The sequence below is a fragment of the Scheffersomyces amazonensis genome, assembly GCF_036850825.1.
Source record: "Scheffersomyces amazonensis strain UFMG-HMD-26.3 chromosome Unknown RJT21scaffold_2, whole genome shotgun sequence".
Classification (NCBI taxonomy): Eukaryota; Fungi; Ascomycota; class Pichiomycetes; order Serinales; family Debaryomycetaceae; genus Scheffersomyces; species Scheffersomyces amazonensis.
In genome coordinates this window covers 1,049,346-1,070,266 of record NW_027042742.1, presented here as the reverse complement: position 1 = coordinate 1,070,266, position 20,921 = coordinate 1,049,346, and the positions used below count along the sequence as shown (strand labels likewise).

Here is a 20,921-nt window from a genome sequence, read left to right as displayed (position 1 = left end):
CGGCATTTTCTCCGTTCGTCATGCATTTCTGTTTGAGGATGAATGGAACCTAACCCAACATCAATAGGGGCTACTAATTAACAGCGTAAAGTTATAACCAATATTAATACTATTCATATAGTTATGGTATATTGGTAATAGTATTAATATTAATATTAATTACAATTACAATTACGACTGGATCATTGCAGTGACAACATGGCCTCGTTTACCACAGTTGCCAACTGAATGGCATCTCAGTATGCGGCTATCGAAGGCAAGCTCGCTAAACTTTGCTGTGAGGTGGCCGGTGGTTGAACTCCGTCGGGGTCGCGTTGTCACGTGTGTGCATACAACTTTCAGTCGGAAGTGAGGAATTACGATCCATCCATGCGGCAAAACAAAACAAAACAAAACAAAACAGCCTAACCTCGATGAGCTGTGGAGGGGCACGTAGTGAAGAAAAAAGAGAGGGGAGCCAGTTCACTAAGTGTGATGAGATGCGGAGGCCATTAACAGTAAATGACCAAACGTTACAGTAACTGTGACACAGTGGCCCTAGGCCAAGCTCAAGGCGGACAAGATCAATCGATCCACCGTGTCCATGAATGTTTACTATAAATAGTACATAATATTGTCGTAATATACTCTAATTCTCTATAATGTCTTGTCTCATCTCATCTTTGACTTGTCGTTATTACTACTGTCACTAATACCTTCGTTGTTACTGTATTTAATTCCGTCGTTAACTCTACACTAATACAGTTTAACTCATTAACATTACTGTATTAATTCTGAATTAGTGACTTGTGCCCTAATTGCAGTATATTACAATTTCGAACCAATTTCGAATTCCGGTCTTCCCATACTTTTCGGTGACGCTAAACTAAAAAAGGCGCTACGGCTGGAAATTAAAAGTCTCCGAGTCTCCAGAATTCCCAATTATATAAAAGGTTTCAATTCCCCATATTTTCAGGAATTATAACTCCTGTATAACAAAAATCTACTTTAAAAATGGCTAGTGTAGGTCACGAGCCAGATATTCAACGTTTATCGTTAGAAAGAACAAATTCTAATTCATCATCAGTAGTTAGTGTAAAACCTGGTTATGTTGATAGTCCATTTTCAGGTAAAAAAGATCAATATGATCAAGTATTAGATATTTTAGATAATACTGGATTTATTCCTGAATCATTAATTGAATCAGAAGCTAGATGGTTTTATCAATCATTAGGAATTGATGATGTTTTCTTTGCCAGAGAATCTGCTCAAGGTATTGCAAATCATATTCATTCATTATATTCTTGTAAAGTTCAAGCATTTTCTAATGAATCTGATCTTACTGATGATGCTTTAATTCAATATAAACGTGAAGCTGAAGATCATGCAGTATTTTTTGAAACATCTTCTGCTTCTGGAGTTCCAAGTAATGGATCAAAAAATAGATTTGAAGAAAGAATTGATGATAAATATATAGATCCATCAAATTCAACTGAAAGTTATAGAGCTGAATTTTTTAGTGCTCCATTAAGTTATAAAACTGATCCAATTTTATCAGGAGTTCATCAAAAGAATCATCAAATTGCTGATCAATGGTTTAATTGTTATTTTGTTTACAAAAATCAATTTGAATTTAAAGATGTATCTCAAGATGAAACTGATTTTAATAAAATTGGTGATACAACATTTTTAAAAATTGCTTCTGAAAATACTAAACAATTATATTCAGAAATTGTTAAAAATGTTATTAATACAACTGGTCCAGTTATTAGATATTTCCCAATTGAAGATTCTGAAGAATATAGAGTTGTTATTGGTTTTAGACAAAAGACTTCTGCTAGATATAATTCTGCTTTAAGTGATTTAGCTAATTATTATAAATTACAAACTACTAGAAAATATGTTGAACAATTTGCTAATGGTATAACAATTATTTCAATGTATGTTACATCAAAGCAAAAGAAATCTCCAGTTGATTTATCAATTTATCAAGTTATTAAAGAAGCTTCTTTATTATATTGTATTCCTCATAATTTCTTTCATCATAGATTTGTTAAAGGTGAATTATCATTACAAGAATCAATTTATGCTCAATCTGGGGTAATTTTTGTTACACATTTTTTAAACAGATTAGGTCCTGAATATACTAAATTATCTTCATTATTAGATCCATCTAAATCTATTCAACATGCTGAAGTATTAAGTAGTTTAAAGAAAAGATTAAGAGCAGAAACTTATACTCAAAATTATATTCAAGAAGTATTTGATACAAGATCTGATATTGTTAGAAAATTATATCGTCAATTTGCTGATGTTCATTATATTCGTTCTTCAATGGAAAAGACTTTGTCTTATCAAAGACTTTCTCAAATTACTCCGGTTGGAACTGAAGAAGAATTTGAACAATTATTAAATCGTGAATGTTCTCAAAATGAACATCATGCTATTGTTTTAAGAGCTTTATTTGTATTTAATAAATCTATTTTAAAGACAAACTTTTATACTTCAACTAAAGTGGCACTTTCATTTAGATTAGATCCATCTTTCTTACCAAGTTCAGAATATCCAGAAAAACCATTTGGTATGTTCTTTGTTGTTGGAAGTGATTTTAGAGGTTTCCATATTAGATTTAGAGATATTGCAAGAGGTGGTATTAGAATTGTTAGATCAAGATCTCTTGATGCTTATAATGTTAATTTAAGAAATTTATTTGATGAAAATTATAATTTAGCTAATACTCAACAAAGAAAAAATAAAGATATTCCAGAAGGTGGATCAAAGGGAGTTATTTTATTAGATCATGGAGCTGCACAAGATAGACCTCAAGCATGTTTTGAAAAATATATTGATGCATTAATTGATTTATTATTAAAACAACATATTCCTGGTGTTAAAGATTCATATGTTGATTTATATGTTAAACCAGAAATTTTATTCCTTGGACCTGATGAAGGTACTGCTGGTTATACTGATTGGGCAACTTTACATGCAAGAAGTAGAGGAGCTCCATGGTGGAGATCATTTTTAACTGGTAAAAGTCCTCAAATTGGTGGTATACCTCATGATGAATATGGTATGACTACTTTATCAGTTAGAGCTTATGTTAATAAAATTTATGAAAAATTAGGACTTGATGATAAAAAAATTAGAAAATTTCAAACTGGTGGTCCAGATGGTGATCTTGGTAGTAATGAAATTTTATTATCAAAGGGTGAAAATTATATTGGTATAGTTGATGGATCAGGTGTAATTGCTGATCCAAATGGTCTTGATAAAGCTGAATTAATTAGATTAGCTAAAGAAAGAAAAATGATTGATCATTATGATAAATCTAAATTATCTAAAGATGGTTATGTAGTATTAGTTGATGATGTTGATGTTAAATTACCTCATGGACAAATTGTTACTAGTGGAGTTAGTTTTAGAAATACTTTCCATTTAAAATTAAAAGAACAATTTCCTAATGGAGTTGATTTATTTGTACCATGTGGTGGTAGACCAGCTGCTATTGATACAAATAATGTTCATGAATTAATTGATGAAAAGACTGGTAAATCAATTGTACCATATTTTGTTGAAGGAGCTAATTTATTTATTACTCAATCAGCTAAACTTATATTAGAACAAGCTGGTATAATTATTTTTAAAGATGCATCTACTAATAAAGGAGGGGTTACTTCTTCATCTTTAGAAGTTTTAGCTGCTTTAGCCTTTGATGATACTGGATTCTTATCTAATATGTGTGTAGATTCGACTACTCATGAAAAACCACAGTTTTATCAAGATTATGTTAAAGAAGTTCAAAGAGTTATTGTTTCTAATGCTGAAGATGAATTTGAAGCATTATGGAAATTAAAACAAGAAACTAATATTTCATTTACTGAATTATCTGATAAATTATCAGTAAGTATTAATCAATTAGGTGATGAATTAGCTAATTCTAAAGAATTATGGAATGATGATATTGAATTTAGAAATGCAGTTTTACTTGATTCTTTACCACCTTTATTATTAAATGTTATTGGAATTGATAATGTATTAACTAGAGTTCCAGAAGCTTATTTAAAAGCATTATTTGCAACTCATTTAGCTTCTAGATTTGTCTACACAAGAGGTATTGATTCTAATCCTGCTAAATTCTTAGAATTTATCTCCTCTATTAAGAAGGAATATGTTAAAAAGGGATTACTTAAGTAGTGTATGTATAGTTATGTCTCTATTCGCTTGATTATTTGCTTTTGCTTTTGCTTGCTTTATGTTTTTATTTATTTGTTTATCTACTATTCTACATTAATTTTAATTTATTAACTTCATATATGATATAATGTCTCCATTACATAACGACTATGTACAAGTACTATTGTAAAACTAAATTAGTTATTCACTACTCTATTTTGGTTGTTCTAATTCCTTCATGATCTGTTTACGTTCAACCACCTCTTCATTAACTCGCGAGGTCACATAATCTCCCACTCCAGCAACCACCAACGTAGAAAACCCAATGTAGTATCTTGCCTTGACTGGCAATGCCATCCACTTGTCCCATAGACCCATCCTGTAGTTAGTTGAATTAGATATTAGTAAGTGGTATGTGTTTGACAGAAGGAGTGGTGTTAGTTAGTGATGGGAATTTTTCACTCGCTTCCCCAAATTTTAGTCTATGCTCAGCTCATCTCACTGTGAGTAGCTAAACTTAAACACTTAAACATCCAGTAATGTCAGAGATACCGATTAGTAAACGATTAGCTAAGACCACTACGGATTTACCTCCATGTTGTTTAAGATATGCGCCTCAAGATAATTCCATTGTAATCTTGGGAACTTATAAACTTGAGGATAATGGGAATAGACATGGATCACTTGAAGTTTATAGAAGTGATTCTAGTCGACAACTTTCATTAATATCAACAACACCCACAAGAAGTGCAATTCTTGATGTTAAATTCCATCCTCAAGATCCATCTAGATTGGTTACTGCCCATTCTACAGGAGAAATTATGATATGGAAGTTTAATAGTGAAGATGTTACATTAGTTAAACTTGATGAACTTCAAATTTTTGAATCCGATTATTTGGTTACATCAGTAGTGTTTTCTCATTCTCAACCCAATACTCTATTGGCTACATGTACATCAGGTGAATCACTGATCATTGATTTAAATAATCAATCATTTGATACTTTATGTACTATTCATGAATTAGAATGTTGGACTGGGAATTTTGGTGAATTAGGTCAATTATCTAATGTAGTATATACTGGAGGTGATGATGCTAAATTAATTGCGCACGATTTAAGGTCGATGGATAAAATATGGTCAACAACCAATCGTCATCATGATGCAGGTGTAGTATCTATATTGAGTGCTGCGACATCTTGGAACAATAGTAAACCTCATCAATTATGGACAGGGTCATATGATGATCATTTGCGAATATTTGATCTTAGACTAATGGATGCGAATAATCCAACTTTAGTTCCTGGATATATACCTAAATTAATTAATCTGGAAAATTTAGGTGGTGGAGTATGGCGATTAATTCCTAGTCCAATTGATAATGATGATAGAGTATTGGTTTGTTGTATGTATGATGGTGCTAGAATAGTTAACCCTATAGATGATAAATTTGAAGTTACCAGATACTTTAAGGGAGATCATTCTAGTATGTGTTATGGAGGTGATTGGGCTAGAGATACTAATACTATAGCAACTTGTTCATTTTATGATAATATTCTACAGGTATGGTCACCCCATGATATTGAATAAAGAGTATATATATATATATATATATATATGTATTTTATATAGATAATAATGAATATCAATGATTCAAGTAAATGCACTTAAATCTAATGGTACAGATGAACCTCTACCACTAGGATAAAGTTTGGATGAATTACCATGTTCTCCATATTTACGAGGATGAGGTATAGCATCTGCATTAACAAACTTGAATCTCTTATCTTCAATGACTATTTTAGAACCATGTCCATTTTGATTACCATTTCTTTGTTGTGATGAACTAATAGTATATGCACTGGCGGAGATCTTTCGTAATGAGTGTCCTACACTTTGCTGTTGGTCCAAGTCCGATCCAGTTTTGCCTACTGTAGTGACAGTAGGGGGAGGTGGTGGTGGTGGAGGCTTCTTGAGTCCAGCCGTTGATGGAGGTGGCGGTGCTGAATTGAACAGTGGAGGTGGTGGTGCCGAATCGAACAGTGGAGGTGGTGGTGCCGAATCAAACAGTGGAGGAGGTGGTGGTGCCGAGTTAAACAGGGGAGGAGGAGGTGGTGCTGAGTTAAACAGGGGAGGAGGAGGAGGTGCTGAGTTAAACAGTGGTGGGCCAGAAGCTGGTGGTGGTGGTGGTGGACTACTGAACAGTGGTACCGGAGGTGGAGCTGGAGTAACAGGAGGAGAGAATGGAGAAGATTGTGGTTCGGGAGATTTAACGGCTGGTATAGGTGGAGCAAATGAGGGGATTGGAGGAGCATTTGATGGAGGTTTGAAAGAAGTTTCTCTTTTAGGAGGTATACTATGTGGGATACTATGTGGGATACTAGGGGCTTGCGGTGCTTTAGGAGGTTGAGGGGCTCTAGGAGGTTGAGGGGCTCTAGGAGGTTGAGGGGCTCTAGGAGGTTGAGGGGCTCTAGGAGGTTGAGGGGCTCTTGGAGCTGGAGATTCCGAAGGAGATTCCGTAGTTGAATAACTGTTGGTTCCGTCTACAACAAAAGACTCATCTCTTCTAGAGTTAATTTCAGCAAGGAATGGTAATGCTCCACCTGGTGAAACTGATGGGGCCAGACTAGCAGTAGAACTTGATTTTTTAGGGGGTAAGCTGGAAAGAATTGGAGGAGGTGGTGGTCCAGGAGGTGGAGGAGGTGGTGGCGAAGAGATTCCATTTCCACTAGGAAAAGCAGGAGGAGGTGGTGGAGGTGGGGGTGGTGCAGCATTTCCAACAGGGAAAGCTGGGGGAGGTGGTGGTAGACCACCTGGTATTTGAGGTGGAGCAGGAGGTAACGATGAAGGGATAGGTGGTGGAGGAGGGGGCAATCCAGTTGGCAAGGAAGGAGCCTTTACTGCATCTAGTACATTTTTGTCATCTCTCTTAGCATTGATTTCTGCCAAGAACGGTAGACCACCAGGAATGGGAGGAGCCAGAGGCACGGAAGATTTCGAGCTATTAGGAAAAGAAGGTGGTGGTGGGCCAGGTGGCGGTGGAGGACCTGGAGGTGGAGGACCTGGAGGTGGAGGACCTGGAGGTGGTGGTGCTACGTTTGGTAAAGGAGGTGGACCGGCTGGTACAGAAGGTGCTTCAAAAGAATTTGTTGAGTTAATGGAACTTGATTTCATATGCGATGACTTCTTTGGTCTACCAGGAGGCAATTTAGGAGTTGGAGGTGGTAAACTGCCAGGAATTGGTGGAGCAGAAGTTGGTAAAGGTGGAGCACTTGGAGGAAGACCTGTTGGAAGTGAAGGTACGGTTGGAACCGATGTTAGACTATTTCGTTTAGGAGGTCTTGAAGACGGAATATTAGGAGGAGTTGGAGCCAGAGCATTAGTATTAGCATTAGCAGAAGGAATTGAGAATGTAGGAATCTTAGGAGCAGATGGAGGAACTAATCCTGATCTATTGTCCACATGCTTTAGTTTAGGAACTCCGCCGGCGAATATATCTCCCAATTGTGGAGGCCCACCTAAAGATGGTGGAGGCGAAGATGCCATACTTGTTGTACCGGAATCGGCTGGTGTAACTGACATGGATATTTTGGAATCTATCATGGGTTTAGATTTATCAACGGTAATGGCCTTTTTCAACTTCATACCTTTTCGAATATCTCCAAGTAAGGCATCCCGACCGGGGGGCATTACAGCCGGAGGTCCTGGAGGTAAATTAGCCGTCAAGGCTGAGGCTCCAGGAGGAGGTGGAGGTCCAGGAGGTGGTGGTGGAGGAGGTGGTGGAGGAGGAGGCATATTATTGAAGTAGAGTGTTTCTATTCAATTGGTGATACTAGTTTACCATATATTAATTCGAGGTTCGATATTCGGTATAAGTTTCGACTTGATCGGTCATTTTGAGACAATGTGCCGGAGCGACAAGCGAGCGCTACCATATTGTGATACACCATACAAAATGTATATAAATTATTTTTAGATTATTTATAAATTTTTTAATTACAAACTACTTAACTCCCCAGGAGAGGTTGTCATAACCAAATAGCCATGGACCCACTGTATGTCTTACTGCAATCATACTTAAGCCAATTACAAGTTGAACAACTAAGAGTAACAAACAGAGTATATCTTCTCGAAGTGGACCAACCCAAACCAACAGTAAATTAATAATAGTCATATTAGAAAATTGAATGATTTCTTTAGTTGATGGATCTCTAACAAGTTTAATTAAACCAAACTTCTCTAATGATCTTACGAGTAATTTACCAAAAGTTGAAGCTTCTCTATAATTACCATAACTGGGGTACATAAGTCCATTATCAAGATTAAATTTAGGAAGTCTATGACGAGGACAAGGTACAATATTAAACAATTGAGGAACTGAATAAATAAAGTTAACAATCTGGGGTACTAAGAATAATAATGAAGTTTTAGAGAAATGTCCAAGAATCCCTACTATAGCAAATACCATCCCACTAAAATAACAATAAGTATCACCTACAAATACTCTAGCTGGGAACCAATTATATTGTAATAAAGCTAATGAAACTCCTAAGAATGGAATTATAAATATGACCGAAAATAAATGAGAATCATAAGCTGCTTGTGATACATTGGGAGAAAGTAAGTAACAAAAATCATTAACAAGAAATACTACACCAAGTATAACTGATTGACCTACTTCTAAACCATTCACTCCTGCTAAGATATTAATTGAATTAGGAGCAAATATGGATACTGAAGCCAAATAAACATAATAAAAGAATCCTAAATCAAGTAATTTTGGAGATTCACGAGGGACAACAAATTCATTAAGAGTACTGAAATTTAATCCAGTAATTTTACTAACAATGAAATTACCTATTATAATTAATTGATTAATAAATTGTAAGAAAATTTCTCCACCAGGTAAGTTAGAAACAAAGGCAGGAACCACTACTGAAGTAACACTAAAATCAACATAATATACAATTAATAATGGCAAAGATGCAATAGCAGGAAGAAAGAATTTATGACGCCACCTAATATCAAATAAATCATCAAGAAATCCAAGCATTGTAGTACTTTGTAAACATAATACTGCACTTAAATATTCAGCTAATTTATTATGAGGAAATAATCGATTATTAGCTAATGCATTATATTGAGTCGCATAATTATCAGATATACTATCATCATTAGATAATGAATTGAATGATACTAAATATTTAAAGAATATAAACGGTATAAGTCCAAACATTAAAAATAAATATGTGATTGCAGGTACAGCTCCCATAGATTCAGCTATTTCATTTACTGGAGGAGGTTTAGAAAGGTCTTTACCTTTAAGTCCTACATTAATAAAGCTAGTAGTTAATCTTGGAATTAATGTATATGTTACTACATAACCAATTCCAGCAAATGCTACCAGGGTTTGAACGGGATTATTAACCGTCACATATGACAATGACAATCCCAATACAACCAATCTAAACACCTTCAGAAACATCGTTGACTTTTTACAGTTGTAGTAGTTATTTTACACGTTGCAGTCTGAAAAATTAAAGGCCGGTCCGTTGATTGATGTTATGTTAGCGACTGCACACAGACACAGACACAGACCGGACATTTACCAATGGGGAAGACAAGGACATACCTAAATATATATAATAAACAACTTACAGATAACTAACTTACAGATAACTTGAAATTGCAAATTGACAGTCTATTATGAAGTCATTTGTTACAGGACACGAGGAATTAATCCACGATGTCAAATATGACTTTTATGGGAAACACATAGCGACGGCATCGTCTGATCAACACATTAAGGTATTTGACTTAGACTCATCCAATTCGGCTTGGGTATTGAATGACCTGTGGAAAGCTCATGATTCACTGATTGTCAAACTTTCATGGGCACATCCTGAATTTTCTAGTTCGAAGATTTTGGCTTCATGTTCATATGATCGTACCGTTAAAGTATGGCAAGAACAAGTTGATGAATTACATGGGTCAGGTAGAAGATGGATAAAATTAGCTACTTTAGCAATAGAATCTTATGGTCCTATTTATGATGTATCATTTGCTCCTAATCATATGGGATTAAAATTAGGGTGTGTTGGATCTGATGGGATCTTTCGGATATATGAGTCATTAGAGCCAAGTGATTTGACTAATTGGGTACTTACAACAGAATTACCTATATTAAGTCTGCAATTACCGGCTAAGAGTTTACAAAGTAGTTTTGGTATTGAATGGTGCCCTGCTAAGTTTTCTAAAACTGAAAAATTTATAGTTGTAGCGTTAGATCAAGGATTTATTTATGGTACAACATCTCAGAGTGATCAAGCTACACATGACAAGGCAGATGATATTGATTCTGAAACTAATTCAAAAAGTAAATATATTAAACTATGTAATCTTCCGGAACATAATGGATTAATACGATCAGTAAGTTGGGCTCCTTCAATGGGACGAAACTATCATTTAATAGCTACAGGATGTAAAGATGGATATGTTCGAATATTTAAAGGCACAGAACTTCCTAATGGTGAGATAAAAATTGAAATCTTGGCTAAGTTAAATGATCATAAATCAGAAGTATGGAAGGTAAATTGGAATTTAACTGGTACGATATTATCATCAGCTGGTGATGATGGTAATATAAGACTCTGGAAATGTAATTATTTGAATGAATGGAAATGTATGAGTGTGATAAATACCAGTAATAGATCAGGTAATAGAGCCATAGAAGAAGAAGTTACTCAACAAAATGTTCCTGGAAATTAATAATCTAGAGTGTATAATGTTATATGTATATTACAATCTATTAAATGTTAAAAACTATTTAGTTCTTTGCTTTTTATTACGCTCATCCAATTGATTCCATAACTCTTCTTCATCACTTTCTTCCTTATCTTCAAGAGCCAAATCTCTTCTTTTCTTTCTTTGGATCTTAGGAGTTTCAGCTGCAAGCTCTTCTTCTGTGAGTTCATCTTCAGCATTAACAATTATAACCGAAGATATTTCAACTCCAATATAAACTTTGGCTAATAATTCTCTAGATACTATATCAAATACTCTCACATATCTATCTAATCCACCAGTTATTAATAATTCTTCATTAGTAGCAATTCCAAATGTAGCCCCAGTATTACCACCCTCTGAAAATTTACCCAAGAGTTTAGGTACTGGTTTCCTAATTTCTCCAGCAGATGCAGATATGGTTTTATAAGCCTTTTCATCTATATCAGTTAATGAATATTTAGCAATTAAATTATGAGTATCTGTTACAATGACTTCAGTTTGTTGTTGATTTCCAAAAGTTAATGTAAGAATTGGCTTTTCACATACTTTGTAGTCTTTTGTTGGTCTTCTACCATAAGTAGTATCATAAAGACGTAATTGTCCATATCTAGTAGCTGTAATGAATTTGTATCCATTTTCTGGGTGATCTTGCAAGAATAATATTTGTGTTATCCATATAGGAACTCTCAAATCCAAATGATCATTCTTAACATTCTTTGCATTAAATATTACTTGAGGTATAAATGCTTCTGAAACTTTCTTAGTCTTGAAGACTTCAGCATTTAAACTTTTTTCATATAATCTTATTATTTTAGCATCATTTTCTTTACCACCAAATGCAAAGATTCCATTATCATAAGGATTCTGTACAAAGGTAGAAATAGGTTCATCACTAACTTTTATAGGAATGGGCTTGAATTCAAATTTCTCATCACTCAAATTTATTATATATACAACACCTGATTCATAGGCAACTATTATACTTTCTAAGCTTTCAAGAGCAATTAATGCAATTGGAATATCTGATTTGTCCACATCAAGTTTGAACAGATGTAATAATTTATACATTTCTTCATCTTCAAGTTCGATCTCCTCATTTGTGTATTCATATACAGAAACATTTCCTCCATATCTGGAAGCTATAAGGTATGTATCAGCAAAGTTTAACAAATAAGTTTTTGATGTGATTTGTGGCTCAGAACAGAAATTCTTGATTGATTTGGGCTGTTTTCCATCTTTTTTCGAGGTATCAGTTCCTCTATTAAATATGACTTCTTTTACAAGTCCACTATCGTCTGACGATACCAATAACTTCATATTTGTTGCTTATTTAATCGTATATTAACTCATTAATCGCTAACTCGAGATGAGATTTTTCAATTTATTTCGTGAAGAGCATATGTGCAGGAAAATATTTCAGCTGCAAAATATGGAGTTAGTATTTAAGCATTGATAGTACTTTGGATTCAATATCGTTGTGGGCCGTTAAACCATTATGGTTTGATTAATGGGTTTGTATATATAAGTGAGACTGAACCCCATTAAGATGGTATTAATGTGGATATAGTTAGTTCAGATTCTCTTTCGATATCAATGTCTACGGATAGAGTGGATGGATGAAGTGATGAAAAATCTACATTAAACTATACAAGCAAATAACAGAGACAGAGAAGATCAATTATAACTATCATTCTACCAATGTAAACACTGTGATTATAAGAAGCTATTCAATACTTTTTAATGTAAACTATGCTTGATGAGGGAAACAGCTGCAGAACACCTTTCACCATTTACTATAGCTGCAGAGCTTATTTGTAATCTAACCTTCTCCTGCTATGACTATTAGTATATACCAATTAATAGATGTCATTATAAAGCCATTTAAAGGCAACCTGATGACATTATTCAATATTTTGGTTTTACATGTGACTAATCACGTGATCCGTGCGCGTTCCACAAACTAGCGAAATTTTTTGTCAAGAAAAGGTCCCTTGGCCCAGTTGGTTAAGGCGTGGTGCTAATAACGCCAAGATCAGCAGTTCGATCCTGCTAGGGACCATTTCCTCTAAAAATTCACAGGGCGTGTGGCGTAGTTGGTAGCGCGTTCGCTTAGCATGCGAAAGGTCTCCGGTTCGACTCCGGACTCGTCCATTTTTTTGATATTTTTTACTTTCATGAGTTAGTAAATGTCGATAGGTAATGATTTATCTCTTTTTTGGTCTATTTGGACCACGTTTGGACTCATTTTAGCAACTTTTAATTAATGGCTATTTAAGTCATTATCCTGTATATAGCGCGCGATATCCCGATAAAGAAAATCCGGAGTTGAATGTTCTTACTCTACTTGTTTAGGGTTGACAAGAAATGTCAATAATACAAAGGAGAGGTTCAAGTAATGGAATAGATGACAAAGAGGAGATCTCTTCTGTAAGTATATGTTTTTAAATTTTGCAAATTGGGTGGAAATTACTAACAAAACTGGGCAAATTAGTACGAATGGACTCAAGACAAAGAACTTCATTTAAAGAAGTATGTTGAAGAATATAGTAATGCAGTTATAGATTTAAGTCAATTCTATCAGCGAATAGATTGGGTATATTTACTGAGAATATTGGAGTTCCCTGATGTGGACTTTCTAAAGTTAAAGGTTGATGAATTATATGATAGTAAGTATCCATACTTGTATGAGAATGAGTTGGATGTTAAACGAGTAGCAGGTTACTGGAAGAATAAAAAGACAACCCTCTATAGAGAAGTGAATGATATAATAGTATCACTTCAATTAGAGAGCTTTAAAACCGAAAGAGATATCGTAGCACCTGCTCCACCACAAGTACCACAAGTACCTCAATCACTGAATGATGTAGGATCGTCTTATATTAGTAAAGTAGAAGTGCCATTAACTACTAAGATGGAAATGCCCAAGATGACGAAAACTCAGAGACGAATGTCTTTGGACTTGATGCATTTAGGGGCCAATACATCACATGATAGTATAGTGGGACTCAAGAGAGATACTAGTCTTACTAAACCAGCAGTTATAAGTACAACATATGTTAATGCTATAACCAAAGCTGAAATAGCAGTAAGAAACAAAAACGGTAATCAAATGCCGCTAATAAGTAATAGATTAAGAAATGTTCTGCAACGTCTAGGCTTCCGAAAACCATCAGAATCCCTGAGGACTGTTTCAGCCCCATTAATTTCTTATGCTGAGCCAGCCACCAGGACTACTCAAAGGAAGCAGACTCAACAAAATCGAACTAAAATGGAAAGAAGAGGTTCTTTATTTGGAGAGAACCTCCCACAGTATATTAAGAATCAATTGAAGCAAGCTTATGAAACAGATAGTGAATCAAATCTGAAAGTGAGTCCAGTCCCCCCTACCGAAACTATAAAAAGGGATAGTAATGAAGATAATGGCGTTATTATGAAATCACCTTCAAGACTTCAGAATTTACTAGCCAATTCTCAATCATTGTATGCTTATTCTAGAGATGTTTCTAGCAGCAGATTCCATAATGGAAGTCAGACTCATACCAACGAATCAGAGACAACCGATAGACATTCAGAATTTGATGGAGAAGAAAATGATCGAGAGTATATTCTGCCCGATCTGCTCACAAGATATAATGGTATTGATGATCATGAAGAAGTTTTGAAAGAAATAGATGATGGTGATGATGATCTAGTACAATTAGTAGTAAGTTTTGATAATTTACTGCGAGTAAATGAAGGCGAAAATGAGTCTTCATTCCATGAACGAGAGGATGATGATTATCTATTTAAAGTATAGCATGATTCTATCTAATATACACGTTTGTTAAGAGATGTAATATAGTTAAGAGAATATTCATATACAAATAAAGTAACAGCACTTGTAGGAGCTGTCTTCAATAGACTTATTCCAAATCCCTTATAAAGTCCATAAATACCTTCATTCCCGAGTATTTTAAAGAATAACTTGAAGGCACTTATTGGCTTCAGTCCATATAATATCGTATACATTTGTGTTCTCTTTCGTAATGTATCCAAAGGGAATGTAACACCCTTTGAAGTTGCTCCTGCTATGAATCCACAAATACCTTCTAAGAAGGGGATTTCATTAAATTTCCGAGCAAACTCTCGTGATGCTTCATATGACCAAAACATTACTGCTGTAGTAGAAGCTACTGATAATGTAGCTGGTTTAATTCCAGTAAAACAGCCTCGTATTCCTTCTTCTTTCCATATCTGTTTGAAAGTAGATGTCATAGATAATAGTTGTTTATTAGAATTCGCAGCAAGTCGAGTTCTTAATAAATCAAATGGATATGTTACAAACGTACTGGCAATACCAGCACCAAATCCCACTACTAATGAATGACTCGAGGCACTAAGATTAACATTATTTGCATTTTCTATTTCACTCAAGGCCTTAGAGATCATAGAATATGATGTGAATTGAACTCCTCCATATAATATATACAATATCTCTGCAGGTACATTACCCTTCCAGAGTCCTACCACTCCTTCATTTCGAATTAGATCAGAAGTTATTCGAATAACTCCTTGACTTTCTTTATATACTTTCTGTTGTAATTGTAGTCGTATTTTTATGGTATCTAATGGAGCTGTAACTCCTCTAAATTATTCATAGTTAGTATAGATTACTAAATAAAAATTACTAGTAATAATAGTCTTGTACCATACCTTGCAACTGCTCCGGAAATAGATCCTGCCGCAAGAGACTCATATGGAGACACATTAGAACCCTTCTTTAAATGGTCCTCTCTCCTGGTTGACTCCATACGGCCTATAACAAGAAGGATCTTAGCATTGAATTAATTATTTCTAATAAGGCATTTGGCCTTCTTAAGCGCATACACAATAAAAATTGATGTGCTGTACTGCATACAGATGTTGTCTATCATCGTACTGCATACTATTTTGAGTATCTGATAGCGACGCGTATAACAGATGAATTGTAATTTTAAGTAAAAGTAAGTAAGAGTTGTATATTTAACATTGATAATAGACATTTAGACAAGTGACTGGATGGCAGAGACAGATATCTCACGACATCCGATAATACGACGTGCTAAATTTACTGACTTAATTAAAAAGGCCGGTGCTATAGACAGTACATTAGCCCTTCACTATGCATCACATTCTACTGATCCATTAGTGATGAATATTATAGAATCATCATCACGATTAGCTCAAAAGCGGATCGAACTTATAGACATACAATACATTTTTTCCATCAGTGCGACATATTATCATGTGTATAATGTGGCAGATCATTGGTGCGATTTCACCAGAACGTATATGTCTTTCCCGTTGGGGTCCAAGAACTCTCTGATGGATAAGAGAAAGGACATATTCCGTCAATGTATTAATGAATGGATAGCCAAGAACCCTGATGCCTCTGATTTATGTATGACTTCATGGCCAGAAATTCTTGTGTACAACAATGAATTAGAAGCAGCACTGCCAAAGACATCGCCAACAAAAGTATCACCAACAAAAGTAACTAAAGCAGTGCGATCAGGAACCAACTCACCGGTAAGACGTAATTTATTGCGTGAGCTTAAAAACGCGACATCCAAGTTCCAGTATCAGCCGAAAAACGAAGCTCAGGAACTGGCGAAAAACAATGGGTTGTCGCTCATAGAGCGGATTAGGCTTAAGGAGAAGTTGAACAGTGAAGCCAAAGATGATCCGTTTGATGATCCTGCTGCTAGACACCAACGATATTTGTTAGAGAAGGCCGTGTCAGTCTATGAAGTTCTCTTTCAACTAAGTAGTGACCGGCTGGAAGGGGATCCGTTCAAGTTATTCTCGGTAGCAAAGTTAGCGGAAGTGGTTAAGGATAGTTCTCCCTATCCACTAGATAGAGATGAAATAGTAGATGTACTTCACGTTATGGAAAGTAAACTTACTAGTGGGACGCTCAGTATAATCAAGCGTAATAACATCAGTGTGATTAAGGTGGGTAAATTAGATCGAGCTACAGATTTAGCATGTTTAGAGTCTTAGTTTACTTGTGTAGTATATATTCGATAAAGCAGGTGTATAATTAGGCTTCGTATATATTTCTATAATAAAGGTTACGATTTACGAGTGAGGCAATCAGACAATGATTACTTACTTACTTACTGTTCATCATCATCTCTGACAGCGATATCGGCTGCAGCAGAATTCATAAAGAAATGCTTCAATACAACTTCAATGATCCATGTAGCACCCAAGTCGAGTAAGATACAACCAGTTAACTTAAACTTAAAGTCATAACTCATAGGTACGAATTGCATGGCTTCATTAATTTCTGGCATGAATTCAGTAGATCCAGAAAGGGCTAAGGCTGCAACTCCTAATAATCCATAGTACATACCTTTATTAGAAGTGATACTTTCCTTAAATGGTAATCCAGTATAATTAACAGCAAAAGTAGATACTTGTTGAGCTAATTGTAATAAGAACATAGCAGTATTCAATAATGAAGGTACAAATTCCTTTTCCAAATCAATTTGAGGTTCTCTTGGTTCTAAGATATAGATTTCTCTTGTAATATAAACTAAAGTGATAATATGAATAGCAAATTGTCCCAAGATAGATCCCATAATATAAGTATTAAAAATTCCATCTTGAGGTCTTTCCTTAGATAATTTTTCAATAGGTTTACCTCTACTAATAGATAAGAAACATACTGATAATAAGATTCCGGAAATAGTAGCTTGAGCATCACCAAATTTAATACCAGCTAAATATAAAACGGAAAGAGAATAAGCAGAAATTAAACAATTCAAGGCTAAGATCTTATACATTTGAATGGTGGATACTAATGCACAACGACCTTGACGAATAATATGAGTTACAGCAGAAACATTAGCTAATTTGGATGTAAATGGAGCAGCTACTGATGCATCACCTAATTTCAATACTGGTGCTTCATCTTCTCCTTCAGCTTCATTCAAAGCTCCTAATAAAGCATCAGCAATTCCAGCATTACCCTTAGCATTTGCACCAGCATCCTTTGGTTTTACAGGAAGAATACCAGCTCTATTGGCAGCAACAACAGCCTTTCTCATTTCATCAGTAATAGTAACACCTTTCTTTTCCATAGCTTCTAAATACTTAGGATTTGAAGGACCAGGAGGATATAAATGAGCAATAGCAACAGGAACTGGTGGAGGTGGTTTTCCCCAATTAGAGAAAAGTTGAACTTGCTTTTCATATACTTTTTGAAGAGTTTCATTCTTTCTATTTTCAGCAATCTTCTTTAAACCTTCTTCAGTACCATTCAATAAGGCAATACCAATATGAGCTTGTTTTAAAGCTCCTACATCATTAGTACCGTCACCGCACATTAAAGTATTATAACCAGCTTCTTTCAAAGAAGTTAAGATAAATTCCTTTTGATTAGGAGAAACTCTAGCATAAACCCAAGTGTGCTTTAACAAATCGAGAATTTGATGATGATCAGCCAAGTAATTTAAAGCATAACCAGTAATACAAACATCATATTTCTTAAATAATCCAATATCAATAGAATTAGATGATTTGAATGGAATAACCACAGTTTCTTCAATGTTTCTCCAAACTAAATCATCATCTTCACCGATTTGATGATGTTCTTCTGGAGCATCTAATATTAAAGTATCACTCTTAGTAGTAATAGCTACTTCTTTAGCAACATGACAAGCAGTTAAAGGATTATCACCAGTAATCATAACACATCTATGCGATGATTCATTCAACATTTGAATGGTTTCAACCGCATCATCTTTCAACGGACAATGGAAAACAATAAATCCAGCAAAATGTAACTTTGATTCAACATCTTCACGTTTAATCTTAGTAACATTAACTCCATGATCTAAATATTTATAAGCTAAAGCTAAAACACGAGATCCAGCTCTAGTAAATGATTTATAGATTTGTTCATAGTTTTCTGGAGCATCAATAATCATATTACGAATAGTTTCTGGAGCACCTTTAGCAGCAACAAAATTCTTATTTGGAATAGCATTAATAGAAGAAATAGCCAGGGATCTTTTTAAAGCTGAAGAAAATTGGAAACGACGTAAGATTTTAATCTTTTCCACTTTACCATTAGGAGCAGTTCTTTCTACAGTATCATTCTTTCCAACAGCCCAATGAGCAGCATGTAAAGTAGCTTGTTCCATTGGATCACCTACAACATCACCATCATCTAATTGAACTAAAGCATGAGCAGAACCTAACACATAAGAAGTGGTTTCTGGAGCTTCTTCACATTTGAATAAATGATGAATTTCATCAGGTTTAAACCCAGCTAAACCTTCAAATACTAAATCTTCAGCAGTTAAAGTACCAGTCTTATCAAAACAACAAACATCAATTCTACCAGCCAATGGGATTCTAAATGGTTCAGTACAATAAACATAGAATTTTTGTAAAGCAGCTAATGATGAATTAACAGCCATAGTTAATTCCATAGGTAATTCAGGTGGAACAACAGAAGTAATAATGATAATACAATCCAAAATCAATTTAGCTTGAACTCTACCCATTTTAGTTCCTTCAACCCAAACATACCAAGAAGCAGCAATAGCAAATTGTAATAAGAATAAAATAAATAAAAAGGCTTCTTTATTTCCAACAGAAACTCGTTCACTAGAGAAAATCATCATTCTAACTAATGAACCTTGAGAAGTTTCAAAACCAGTTTTAATAACATAAGCTAAAGCTCCATTATCAGGAGCATTTGGAATAATTGGATTTTCTGGTTTAGTAACTTGTAAAGCAGAAGTACCACCATGTAAAATAGAATTTTTATCAAATCCTTCTGGTTGTAAATTATCATCAGATGGTCTTAATTTAATCGATTCCTTTAATAATGGAGTTGATTCACCAGATAACATAGCTTCATTAACAATGGCAGTTCCATCAAGTAATAATAAATCACATGGAAGAGCACTATCATCATGAGTTCTAGTTACTGAAACTAAATCACCTGGTAATAATTGAGTGGTAGTCAATTGTTTCCATTTATTATCTCTAAACACATAAATATCATATGGTTTAATACCCATTGATTGGAATTCATTCATAGTGGTTCTTCTTTGGAAAACAGTTGTCATTTCAAAAGATACCAACATGAATAATGAGAATAAAGAATAATACCATTGTTCATCCATACACCAAAGTGCTACACAAAAGATTTGAAATACAAAGAATGGAGCTACAGCATGTTCTTTAAACAATTCCATAAAACTAGGAATAGGAATATCAAATCTATTTTCACCATAATTACGAGAATATTTTTCTAAATCTCCCAGTAAACCTTTAGAGGTTTGGAAATATTCTAATTTAGGTAATTCATCGAATTTAAATTGAGGTGGCGAGAACTTGTTAGTTGATTTATGGAATAAATGTCTTCTTTTTTGATATAAAAAGCTAACTTGACGTTCACCGTCATGAAATGTCTCTCTAATAATCTTACAAATTTCACCTACACCAGAATTTGGGGCAGGAGTGATCTTAACATAAGATGCTTCTTCAATAGTCTTTACAGATGAATAATTAAATGATGAATTGATATTGATATTCCAATGAGGCATCAACCAGAACAATAAGTTCAATGAGATCACAGTTATCAGATATACAAATGTCCATTCCTTTCCCACAATATAAGTATCATAATGATTTAAATAAATCTGCAAACATATAGGGTATATGATGGTAAATGGCCATACATAAGGTCTAAAAAGTAGTGGTTTAGGTACCAACAATTGGGCATTCTGAATGACAGGATTATCCACTATGTCAGTCATGATAATTACTGGTAGGCCACACTCTTCAAGAAATTAGGTGGGGGTGGTAGAGTATAGTGAGCTTCGGGGTTAATTTTTATGGTGGCCGTTGATGGATAACTTTTCAGGCAAGACACGACAGACAGCAGAATACGGTGGAAGTGCGTGGAAGAGGTTTGAGCATTATTGTACACAGGATATT

The 20,921-nt window shown here is 34.6% G+C and overlaps 8 protein-coding genes and 2 non-coding genes across 10 annotated transcripts; 6 read left to right on the top strand and 4 right to left on the bottom strand. All coding sequences in view use genetic code 12, as the record gives it.

Annotated features, from left to right (window-relative positions):
• The first annotated feature begins 654 nt into the window (after positions 1-654).
• Positions 655-4,299, top strand: GDH2 (glutamate dehydrogenase (NAD(+))). The gene has a single exon (XM_064879768.1). It carries the CDS (start codon positions 994-996, stop codon positions 4,174-4,176), a length of 3,183 nt encoding a protein of 1,060 aa, XP_064739438.1. The 5' UTR covers positions 655-993; the 3' UTR covers positions 4,177-4,299.
• On the top strand, positions 4,300-5,771 carry RJT21DRAFT_93013 (diphthamide synthase). Its single transcript, XM_064885682.1, has one exon. It carries the CDS (start codon positions 4,695-4,697, stop codon positions 5,742-5,744), a length of 1,050 nt encoding a protein of 349 aa, XP_064739437.1. The 5' UTR covers positions 4,300-4,694; the 3' UTR covers positions 5,745-5,771.
• Positions 5,772-6,620: 849 nt separating this feature from the next.
• Positions 6,621-7,983, bottom strand: VRP1 (Vrp1p; the record flags this gene model as incomplete). The annotated part of the gene is given in 2 exon segments (XM_064881152.1): positions 6,621-7,199; positions 7,215-7,983. Coding segments are annotated over 2 exon segments (874 nt in total), but the record flags the coding sequence as incomplete, so codon positions are not given.
• Positions 7,984-8,119: 136 nt separating this feature from the next.
• ALG7 (UDP-N-acetylglucosamine--dolichyl-phosphate N-acetylglucosaminephosphotransferase) lies at positions 8,120-9,795 on the bottom strand. The gene has a single exon (XM_064883747.1). It carries the CDS (start codon positions 9,637-9,639, stop codon positions 8,158-8,160), a length of 1,482 nt encoding a protein of 493 aa, XP_064739435.1. The 5' UTR covers positions 9,640-9,795; the 3' UTR covers positions 8,120-8,157.
• A 1-nt stretch (position 9,796) lies between these two features.
• On the top strand, positions 9,797-10,949 carry SEH1 (Seh1p). Its single transcript, XM_064883746.1, has one exon. The coding sequence runs from the start codon at positions 9,861-9,863 to the stop codon at positions 10,920-10,922; it is 1,062 nt and encodes a 353-aa protein (XP_064739434.1). The 5' UTR covers positions 9,797-9,860; the 3' UTR covers positions 10,923-10,949.
• Positions 10,950-10,960: 11 nt separating this feature from the next.
• Positions 10,961-12,264, bottom strand: NSA1 (ribosome biosynthesis protein). Its single transcript, XM_064881151.1, has one exon. It carries the CDS (start codon positions 12,255-12,257, stop codon positions 10,977-10,979), a length of 1,281 nt encoding a protein of 426 aa, XP_064739433.1. The 5' UTR covers positions 12,258-12,264; the 3' UTR covers positions 10,961-10,976.
• A 661-nt stretch (positions 12,265-12,925) lies between these two features.
• RJT21DRAFT_t68 lies at positions 12,926-12,999 on the top strand. The gene has a single exon. It is a non-coding gene; the product is annotated as a tRNA-Ile (tRNA).
• A 19-nt stretch (positions 13,000-13,018) lies between these two features.
• On the top strand, positions 13,019-13,091 carry RJT21DRAFT_t69. Its single transcript has one exon. It is a non-coding gene; the product is annotated as a tRNA-Ala (tRNA).
• Positions 13,092-13,173: 82 nt separating this feature from the next.
• RJT21DRAFT_21120 (uncharacterized protein) lies at positions 13,174-14,742 on the top strand. The gene is made up of 2 exons (XM_064883745.1): positions 13,174-13,367; positions 13,432-14,742. The coding sequence occupies exons 1-2, from the start codon at positions 13,305-13,307 to the stop codon at positions 14,734-14,736; spliced, it is 1,368 nt and encodes a 455-aa protein (XP_064739432.1). The 5' UTR covers positions 13,174-13,304; the 3' UTR covers positions 14,737-14,742.
• A 5-nt stretch (positions 14,743-14,747) lies between these two features.
• SPF1 (ion-transporting P-type ATPase) lies at positions 14,748-20,740 on the bottom strand (the record flags this gene model as incomplete). The annotated part of the gene is made up of 2 exons (XM_064883717.1): positions 14,748-15,564; positions 17,082-20,740. The coding sequence occupies 2 exons, from the start codon at positions 20,738-20,740 to the stop codon at positions 14,748-14,750; spliced, it is 4,476 nt and encodes a 1,491-aa protein (XP_064739431.1).
• Positions 20,741-20,921: the final 181 nt, after the last annotated feature.